The sequence below is a fragment of the Macrobrachium rosenbergii genome, chromosome 53 (assembly GCF_040412425.1).
Source record: "Macrobrachium rosenbergii isolate ZJJX-2024 chromosome 53, ASM4041242v1, whole genome shotgun sequence".
NCBI classification, from domain to species: Eukaryota; Metazoa; Arthropoda; class Malacostraca; order Decapoda; family Palaemonidae; genus Macrobrachium; species Macrobrachium rosenbergii.
In genome coordinates this window covers 52,098,726-52,109,865 of record NC_089793.1, presented here as the reverse complement: position 1 = coordinate 52,109,865, position 11,140 = coordinate 52,098,726, and the positions used below count along the sequence as shown (strand labels likewise).

The 11,140-nt window shown below is 42.3% G+C and overlaps 1 protein-coding gene across 1 annotated transcript; it reads left to right on the top strand.

The window, feature by feature from the left end:
* Nucleotides 1–1,433: 1,433 nt before the first annotated feature.
* LOC136834155 (trichohyalin-like) lies at nucleotides 1,434–3,497 on the top strand. Its single transcript, XM_067096420.1, has one exon. The coding sequence runs from the start codon at nucleotides 1,434–1,436 to the stop codon at nucleotides 3,495–3,497; it is 2,064 nt and encodes a 687-aa protein (XP_066952521.1).
* Nucleotides 3,498–11,140: the final 7,643 nt, after the last annotated feature.

The following is an 11,140-nucleotide window of genomic DNA, read 5'->3' as shown; positions in this document are numbered from 1 at the left end:
CTGACAACCATTGCAATGACTGCAAGTTGTTAATTAACGTTCAAAATGGTACGTGTTTAGCACATGTGGTGACTGACGTATTGAACTGTTAATTCATAGGAGCATTAGTTGAATGGGATGATGTATTTATATTTTTGATGAATTTTATAGTTATTGTAATTAATATTTGTTGACTGTCATTTTTTTTCTTCAAAAATAAAGGACAGGCGGGTTTCAAAGTGGACAGACTGTCCATAAAAGGACAGACCTGGCAACCCTGTGTAGTATGTAAAATTGTACTTCTTTCTTTGTATGGAACGTAACACATTATTATAATGTGTAAAATGTAATTACAGGAACTTGTTGATGGCGTATAGTTAAGTTGGTTTTGTAATTGAAATTCATTTAGTTTGTATATAAGAGATTGTACAAAATCTACTGTATTTAATTTTGTGATTTGGACCAAATACTCTTTTGTAAAATTCATATTATTTTGCGATGGCAAATATTCAATAATAAATAAATAATGGATTTGAAGAAACGATTAAATAAACGAATAACTAGGCGCTGTAACTTCGTGTAAAGACGTGTATATAGTTTTTCTTGAAGCCAGATGCATTTAAATGAGCAGCCTATTTGAGCAAATTTTGCTTGAGAGAATGGTTAAAAGTGACTATTTATTATTATTATTATTATTATTATTATTATTATTATTATTATTATTATTATTATTATTATTATTATTATTATTATTATTATTATTATTATTATTATTACGTTTCAGCACCCAAAGATGGCTTTAGAATATAAATGTATGCATGCATGTATGTATGTGTTTATATATATATATATATATATATATATATACATATACGGTATACTCTTTGAGGCTGCTGGAACGTAGTGAGAACTACTATTTTCCGTAAAATCGATTAATTCAAAGTGAAATGACTGCTCTTCACTCCGAATCCTCTCGGGGAAATTCACAGCGGTCGAAGTCTTCGGGATTTCCCGATAAAACTTGGGAATCCCTAGTGTGGCTTCCTCCCTCCCCTCCGTCTCCAGGACTCAGGAGAAGAGCCGATTCTGTCCGTGGCTCCTGGAGAAGTAAAAGCGATTCCCCATAAGTCTAACGTTGCGTTTCAGTCCTTACAGCAAGTCCAAAGAGACTCCGGGTTCCGGAAGAGGGATGTTTCTCCGGGACCCACGGAAGCCTTCGAAGTCTTGGAGAAGACAAGTGGCTTTTTCAAAAACTAACCCTCGCGACAGCTGAGGGTAAAGTATGTATCAAAATGCCTAAGTTACACTTTGCAATTGTGAATCCTATTGTTAATAATGGCGCCGGATCCTCAGTATTCGGCAACTTGTGGACACTGCTTCTCGCAGTGTTATTAATCTTTATAATACTTTCTACCGGATGCAGGCCCTTCTTCTGCAATCGAAGGACATGCAGGATGAATGAAGTGGCCGAAATTATAGATTTGTACGAGAGGGACATTGAAAACTTGCAAGCCGATCGGGAGGATCGAGTTGATGTTTTGCAGTACGAGATTGACCGCTTGAAAGACGTGGCCCTAGCACAGAAGGAAGAGATGATTAAACGAAACGGCGAAATCGAATCGTTGGTGAATCTGATAGATCCATCAGAAGGCGGCGGCGGCGGCAGCCCGAAAGGTGCCGGAACCGACAGGCTCCGCGACTTAATTCTCGAGCTGAAAGGGGAAGCTTCCCGGAGGGAGAAGCACATCGAAGAGATGGAGGACGACATCCACAGGAAGGACGTACGCCACGAAGAAATGGAGAAACGGCTCGCGTCAGCCAACGACAAGATCGCGTCGCTGGAACGCGAGCTTTCGAACGGACGGAGGAAAGCAGAGGTGTTGGAAGTGGAAGCGGCGGGAAAAGGCCGAGAGATCGACGATCTGAAAAATAACGTGCACAGGCTTATGGAAGGCGAGGCACGGGTTTCAGAGGATCTCAGAGAGCTGAGACGGGAGATGCGGGCGGCGTGTGCCAAGATAGACAGGATTGAAGAGGACAACTGCAAGAAGGCGAAACTCATTTCTGCGGCAGAGAGACGCCTGGAATACTTGCAGGGCAGAATTGAAGAGAGGGGCGCCGCAGAGGAGCTGCAGATGCCAGGAACGGGACTGTGTGAGGAAACAGACACTTGCAAACGACAGGTGGCTGAGAAACTGGAAAATATGAGGAGACGCCCGGAAGAAGCCCCTAGTGCCGCGCTCCACCAAAGTCTCCTCGGGACGGAATTCGTATGCGAGTCAGGAAGACGTGAGGAAAAATTGGGCCTGGAAAAGGCTGGGCGAATTTGGCTCGCAGAGAAACGGCTGAGAACGGAATTCGAAGCCAGGGCAGCAGCCACGGAAATGATTGCCGACCTACGGGAACAAAAGAGGCTCCTCGGGTACAGCAAGGAAGACATGAACAAGAAAGCACATCTTGATACTCATATCCATGTGCTCAACAAAGCGCGAGGAAAAGAAATTCAGACCCAGCTGGACAAGGTCCTCGAATGTGCGTGCCAAGTAAAACCTGCCTCTGAGGTCGTCAATAAACCGGAGGAGGAAGTGCTCCTTGTTCCAAACTGTGCGACGGATGAGCTCATTTCCACCGAAGAAGAAATCGCCAGCATCCTGTCCGAGGGCTTCATATTCACCCGGAAGGATCTTTCCGTGCAACTGGAGGAGAAGGACGTTCCAGCTACCGAAGAAGAAGCCCCAATTGTCCCAGAGGAGCTACTCAAGAAACAAGAAGAGGGAGCACCTGTCGATGGGGAAGAACCAGATGTCCGTCACGAAAGAGAAGCCCTTCACGTCGAGGAGAAAGACGCATTCGCTGCAGAAAGAGAGGCCTTCTGTAGGGACCAAGAATGCTTCTTTCAGAGCAAGAGAAAATTTGCTGCGGACGTGCAAGCCTTCCTGAGAGACAAGGCAGCTTTCAACAGGGAAAAGCAAGCAACGGCTCAGACGACAAAGAATTTCAGTAGAAGGCTAAATAACATGGCATCAATTTTGGACAAAAAGCAGAACGCACTACACAAAGAAGAAGAAGAACTCACTCAGAAACTTATCAACTTCGAGGAAGTGTTAGAACAGTTTCTACGGGAGAAAGACGACTTTCTACGGGAGAACGAAGAGTTCCAAAAGGAGAAGGAATACTTTTACAAAATGGAAGAAGATGCCGTCCGTCGTATAGAAACCCTAGAAACGGTCATCAAAGAAGGGCAGGAAATGAAGAGTTCGGTGTGGAAGTACAGGGAGTCAGAGATGGCACAGAAGATCAGAGACCTTCAGAAGGAAGTGGAAGAAAAACAGCTCTTGTTGCTGAAGACTCAGCTCTCTAAATGCGAGATTCTGCAGCAGCTTTTCCATGCAGGCCTCATTGACCCAGAAGTATTGCGAAGGCAGATCAATGAGACGAAAGAGCTACTTTTATCACCCACAGAGGACAGTCGGAGCAAGGGGAACCGAGATGGCACAAAGTTAACACAACGGAAATAAGAAAGTTGGCGAGGCGATGCCCCACGTGAGGATGCTGGTGAGGCGGCGACCCCCCCCCGGAACAAACATACTTGGGAGGCGACCAACCAGAGGAGGACCTGAAATGAGGCCAAGACCTATACACCCAAGACTGGGGAATGGAAGGCGGTCCCCCCAACTGCCTTCCATCCTCCAGACTAGGGTACAGGTCCAGGTGTTAGCACAGGTCCAAATCTGTTTTTGGTCCTCATTCTAGGCCCATGGAATTTCCAGCGGTGCCGAAACTGCCTTCCATTATCCAGCCTCCGATGCGGGTCCAGGTGCTAGCTCAGGTCCATATTGGTCTTTGGTCCTCATTCCAGGGCCAGGGAACTTCCAGCAGCCCCCCACTGCAGGAGATTCCCTGGCCCTGGAATGAGGACCAAAAACCAATCTGGACTTAAGCTAATGCTTGGACCTGCACCCGAGGCTGGAGGACTACAGGCAGGGAACTTGCGGCAGCCTCCCAACAGCCTTCCATCCTCCAGCATCGAATGCAGGTCCAGGTGTTAGCTCAGGTCCATATTGGTCATTGGTCCTCATTCCAGGGCCAGGGAACTTCCAGCAGCCCCCCACTGCAGGAAATTCCCTGGCCCCTGGAATGAGACCAAACCAATCTGGACTTAAGCTAATGCTTGGACCTGCACCCGAGGCTGGAGGAGGACAGGCAGGGAACCTGCAGAAGCCTCCCAACAGCCTTCCATCCTCCAGCATCGAATGCAGGTCCAGGTGTTAGCTCAGGTCCATATTGGTCATTGGTCCTCATTCCAGGGCCAGGGAACTTCCAGCAGCCCCCCACTGCAGGAAATTCCCTGGCCCTGGAATGAGGACCAAAAACCAATCTGGACTTAAGCTAATGCTTGGACCTGCACCCGAGGCTGGAGGAGGACAGGCAGGGAACCTGCAGAAGCCTCCCAACAGCCTTCCATCCTCCAGCATCGAATGCAGGTCCAGGTGTTAGCTCAGGTCCATATTGGTCATTGGTCCTCATTCCAGGGCCAGGGAACTTCCAGCAGCCCCCCACTGCAGGAGATTCCCTGGCCCTGGAATGAGGACCAAAAACCAATCTGGACTTAAGCTAATGCCTGGACCTGCACCCGAGGCTGGAGGAGGACAGGCAGGGAACTTGCGGCAGCCTCCCAACAGCCTTCCATCCTTCAGCATCGAATGCAGGTCCAGGTGTTAGCACAGGTCCAAATCTGTTTTTGGTCCTCATTCCAGGCCCATGGAATTTCCAGCAGTGCCCAAACTGCTTTCCATTATCCAGCCTTGGATGCAGGTCCAGGTGTTAGCTCAGGTCCATATCGGTCTTTGGTCCTCATTCCAGGCCCATGGAATTTCCAGCAGCGCCAAAGCTGCATTCCATTATCCTGCCTTGGATGCAGGTCCAGGTGTTAGCTCAGATCCATATCGGTCTTTGGTCCTCATTCTAGGGCCAGGGAACTTCCAGTAGGCCCACACTGCTGGAAATACCTTGGCCCTGGAATGGGGATCCAAAACCAATCTGGACTTAAGCTAATGCTTGGACCTGCACCCGAGGCTGGAGGAGGACAGGCAGGGAACTTCCAGCAGCCCCCCACTGCCTTCCATCCTGGCCTGGAATGAGGTCCAGGTGTTAGCTCAGGTCCATATTGGATCCAGGGCCAGGAGCTCCAGCAGCCCCCACTGCAGGACCTACCTGGCCCTGGAATGAGGACCAAACCAATCTGGAAGGCTTAAGTTAATGCCTGACCTGCACCTGAGGCTGGAGTTCCTGACAGGCAGGGGAACTGCAGCCCCTTCCAGCCTTCCAGCCTTCAGCATCGGTGCAGGTCCAAGCATTAGCTTAGGCCCAGATTGGTTTTGGGTCCTCATTCCAGGGCCAGGGAATTTCCTGCAGTGGGGGGCTGCTGGAAGTTCCCTGGCCCTAGAATGAGGACCAAAGACTGATATGGGCTTGAGCTAACATCTGGACCTGCATCCAAGGCTGGATAATGGAAGGCAGTTTTGGCGCTGCTGGAAATTTCATGGGCCTGGAATGAGGACCAAAGACTGATATGGACCTGAGCTAACACCTGGACCTGCATTCGATGCTGGACAATGGAAGGCAGTTTTGGAGGCTGCTGGAAATTTCATGCCTTTTTCCTCCAGGAATGAGGTCAAAGATTGATATGGACCTGAGCTAACACCTGGCCCCTTCATCCAAGGCTGGATAATGGAAGGCAGTTTGGGGGCTGCTGGAAATTCCATGGGCCTGGAATGAGGACCAAAGACTGATATGGACCTGAGCTAACACCTGGACCTGCATTCGATGCTGGACAATGGAAGGCAGTTTTGGCGCTGCTGGAAATTTCATGGGCCTGGAATGAGGACCAAAGACTGATATGGACCTGAGCTAACACCTGGCCCTTCATCCAAGGCTGGATAATGGAAGGCAGTTTTGGCGCTGCTGGAAATTCCATGGGCCTGGAATGAGGACCACAGACTGATATGGACCTGAGCTAACACCTGGACCTGCATTCGATGCTGGACAATGGAAGGCAGTTTTGGCGCTGCTGGAAATTTCATGGGCTTGGAATGAGGACCAAAGACTGATATGGACCTGAGCTAACACCTGGACCTGCATCCAGGTCCAGATCAGTTTCTGGTCCTCATACGAGGGTCAGGGCATTTACAGCAGTGCCAAAACTGTCTTCCATCATGCTACAAACACACAAAGAAGGTGCTTGTCTTCTTGAAATGATTGTTAAAAGACAAACCTTTTCTGAGTGAGTTCAGTATACATAAAAACCAACAAATAATTTAAATTATGTTCGTTAGCTTCCTACATGGAGTCAAGTCCTGAATTCCTGGACAACTAACTATAGAGAAAATGGGTAGGGACTTGTGTTATCCAACCCATACTTTGGATACTAGCTACAAAAAAAAAAAAAAAACTGTGAAATTATCTGCCCTATTTCACTGGCTTTGAATCAATGTTGGAGATATTCAATGTACTTGTAATCTTTACAACAACACTGTAAAAGAAATGTTTATATGGAACTGGCCTCAGTTTACAAAGTTCTGTATGTGGACTGTAATCAATTTTATCTGGTCCAGACAAGTAAGGAATTAAGTGTCAAAAAATGTCACCATGAATACTTTGTTAGAACTGGCCAAAAGAATAAAGATTTTTTGGCAAACCACAGTGGAAAAATACACAGAATTGATTGGTTCAATAGCACTGTAATAGCATATAGTATAGCCTCAAGTAACATCTTAGAATCTGCATTAAAAAGCTGATAAATGAATACACTATTAATTTAAGCCCAGGTCTGCACAAGGTGTTAGAAGGAGATTTACGAGGGGATTTAAAATACAAACCAAATACAGTATTATCAAGAAATTCTTATCAATACCATTAAGTTTCTAACCTCAATATGCTCATTAGATGTCCTAAAAATGGTTCAGTGTTAATTATTTATCTATTCTTTTATAAAACGGATTTTTCTTTGTAATCCTTTCTCCCGTTGTATGGTTTTAAGCTTAAATATATGAGAATTTCACTAACATCTCCCCTAACAAAGATATTCTTAGTAATATGCATCTATACAAAATTCCAGTACAGTATATTGAAGTAAGTAAATGATCTCTATTTTTTTTTTTCTTGGAAACTGTAACATAGAAATGTTACTAAAGGAACTACAAAAAAATTCCTCATAGTTCATGCTAAAATCAAATGGACTAAGTGAAATGCAAAAGAACTTAATCAATTAATTATCAAAAAATAACAAATAAAAAATAAATATATTAAAGCAAATGATTATGCAAGTAAATCAATATTTTTTTTAAATTAATAAACACACAATATAAAAAAATACTCTCATAAATTAATAAAGAGTTGAATTACGTAAAATAAAACAAATATCTATATATAAAAATGGATGTATGTATGTGTGTGTGTGTGTGTGTGTGTGTGTGTGTTTGTTCAAGCACAACTCTGAAAGCACTGAGCAATTTCAACTAAACTTGGTATACATATGACTTACCATCTGCAAAAGAATACTGTGGAAGTAAAACATTACTTGCACCAAAGGTGGTGAGGGTGGGAAGGGGGTGACATGTAAAAATAACCGAAAACAACAGATATTACTGTCTAATCCATAGTTTTCGAGGTCGCTGAGATGAATGGTAACACTCCCAATGCCCTTTAAGTCCCAGGAAAAGAATACTGTAGGTGGGGGAGGGGGGGAGGTAAGGCATTACTGGCACCAAAGGTGGTGGGGTGGGAAGGGGGTGACATGTAAAAATAACTGAAAACAACAGATATTACTGTCTAATCCATAGTTTTCGAGGTCGCTGAGATGAATGATAACACTCCCAATGCCCTTTAAGTCCAAGTTCAGCCCCAGTAGGAATGGGGGTGAGAAGTGCATGAAATATTGTCAAAAATGCTGGGCAATTCAGTTTTCCCGGGCAGTGCCAGGTTGGTCACCTAGTTATTAAATAAATGATAAATCCATAACATAAAACCAAAATTAATAAAGAAAACACAAAACTGAAACAAACAGTTAAAAATTAATATAATATTTGTACTAATAAAATAGGATAATTAACATTCAATAAATCAATAAATTAAAACAAAATAATTAATACTGTACAATAAAAATGTTAATAAAATAAATAAAAGAAAATAGATGCATGAATTTAAAATACAATGACACTAAACTAAATAAAATCATTAAAATTAATAAAAAAAAAAGTATACACAAATAAAATGTAATGAATAAGTAGAAGAATGACAAAAATAAGTAGAACAAATGAGTTCATTGGTCAGCTATGCGCCTTTTCTTAAAAGTTAATGAGTGAATTGTGGTTGAAAATTAATGATTCTAAATCGCGTCAACATAGTAATTATGATACTATGACCTTATGGTCTATTTAACTGAGTTCTAATCTTTGTGCATTATGCCCTTGTAACAATTTTTTTTAAAATAAGTGCATTAGCTTTAGAGGTATTTTTTTTTTTTTTTACAATTTTCCCCAATTTCTCCACTAAAATAAGTTTTATCATTTTTTTTATAAAATCCCCAAGATGTTTTTATTGCTACCTTATGTAGTTTTACAATGTGATAATGCTAAAAATAAAAAAAATATTCATTCTGAATAAAAATGAAATAAATCCAAAAATTTCCAGTAGTAAAGTCAGACACATTTAATACACAGTGATAGATATTAATAAACATTTCAAGTAATATGTTAAGCATAATCCTAACAGACCTGTGAAGATAAGATGATTAATGAAAAAAATTTTCCAGATAATTAATGCTGTCACCCACAGTTAATAAACATCAATCAACATGATGTTAAAAACAATTCTAACAAACTAGTGAACGATGGTTAAGGATAAAGATACTGGTGATTAATGCATAAAAATAATTACAGTGTTAACAGATGAAATGGCAAAAAATCATTTTACTCACCAAAATTTTAGTTCTTGTCTTGATGATTATTTCTGAGGAGTAGGCCTAGTCAGTAGCATTAATTTACAGACAGGACCAGGCCTACCAACAATGTTTAAAAGACTGGGCCACAGTTTGCATCTGCCAGACGCCGAGCTGACAGGGGAAGCGAGGACATGGCACTGTGATTTAAGTCCGTGGCCACAAAGACCCGCCCAACATCACAGAGACTGGTAGCCTTCATGGCACTGGAAGCAACAGATATTTCTCTAATTACAGTATGTTCTTTTCGTTCTTGTTCAAGGTGAGAAACATCCCATCCGTGAAAATATTGTAGCAATATTTCAACTTTCCCACTGCAACATCAGGCTGGCTGACACCAACAAAATCAAAGTACTCTTTGTACAGTCCCTGATGCTGAGGTGAGACCCCAACTATCGCCAGTCCGGGCTGTGTTTTAAGAGTGCAGGGGTTGAAACACATTGACAGAAGCTGGTTGCACGGGGAACTCTAGTGATAATTAAATAACTAGTTAGCTAAACACCAGAATAAGGTTATGAATTGAGTAAATGTATTACGTGTTCATTAGAATTCATTTGAAAATATCTGTTGTTGGAGCAAACCAGATTCCTGAAACAAATTTCAACACTTTTCTGTGAACGTTACGATGTAGCTATTTTTTTCACGTTTTCCTAATTTTTTTTTACTTATTAATATATATTACATACAGTGTAGTATATATATCACATACACAGTGTAAGTTTTGTCAAATATAAGGGTGTTTCAGGTAATAATTTTGGATTTAAAACCTTTATTTCAGTCCTGTATTTTGACGTCATGGCATCTTGACTCTCGTACCAGTTCCACATACATTGTCATACTCAACTTTCTTGCATTTTTACCAAAGTAGTAACACTCATACGTACACATTACATGTCTCAGAAGTATGCATAGTAATATGGAATTAAAGAAAATGAAAAGTCCTAACAACAAAATACTACATTTCTATCGCAAACAGTTCACTAATGCGTCGTTCGCTCTCGGACGTTTGTGGCAGCCAGATGTACAACAAGGCTTGAAAATTGTTTCGCTACTTTGATGGAGTAAAGCACTGTGAACCAACATTATCACGTATTTTAAGTGGTATTGTGAGTGAACTAAGAACAAAATGTGAATCATTACAATCAAATAAGCACTGTGGAGCTTCAGTTGCGATGTCAGTAAGGATAAAACCACGTACTCAAGATAAAAATGCATTTCAGTTCAACCACATGACAGATGGGAATTCCATGGCTCATGTTTTCACTAGTATAGGCAACAAAATGTTGTTTTATCGTGCTGATTACAACAAAAATCTTGAGTAATGTCTATAAACATTACATATATATACGCAATTAGCGTCAGTGCACCGTTAAATGAGCGCTGGGAAGAAAGTGTCCAATCGCCATTCATTTTGTCACAGTCTTTGGGAAGACGCCATATTGGATTCCAAACTGCCTTCAACGCCTGTTTTACGAAGACTTCACAGCTTATTACAGTCCTACAGCTCATTTTGTTAACGAAGCTTCAATCTTTTGAAAGGTTTTCTTAGAGATTTAACCCTTTTGTTATTTCTCCCATTCAATGTCGAGTGAAAAGTGGGAATTCTGCCACCCACGTGTCTCAACCCTGATCGTTCACACCTGTTACTTGGTCCGTCATTTTCATTGCTGTGCCGGGCGTTCAGCCTCGCCATTAGAAAGTTCCACAGCCTGAGAACCACTGCTGCTATAGGGGCACTGGTTTCAAAACTCGTGGGGATGGCGCAAGTACCCACTGTTATAAACTTAAAGATGGACTCACTCGTCATCCGTTGTGTCATTGTCACTACAATCGTGATTTTTTTTTCTCCATTTCACACTAGGTTAGTGTAACCTTCCATTCACTTTTTCCCTTTCCCTTTACAGGATATTCAGCATCGCTGCTTTCCTGTAATAACACCGTCATAACACTGAAGTTACTGAACGGTATTTCTAAAGTAATAGCTCCGCACGGACTGCATGGAACCGTTCGGCGAATACGAGACACATTAGGGAACCACTTATTCAAGAAGGGATTGGCTAAGGAAACCTATTACAAAAGGAACCATAACCTACTAAAGCAACGTATCCCTAACCTAGTAGGAAACTCTACTTTTTACCAAAAGTTCCCCCTAAAACACTGCGC

Excerpts from the sequence above, each read along its gene's own strand:
- LOC136834155 (XM_067096420.1), top strand. The coding sequence starts at position 1,434 with ATGAATGAAGTGGCCGAAATTATAGATTTGTACGAGAGGGACATTGAA.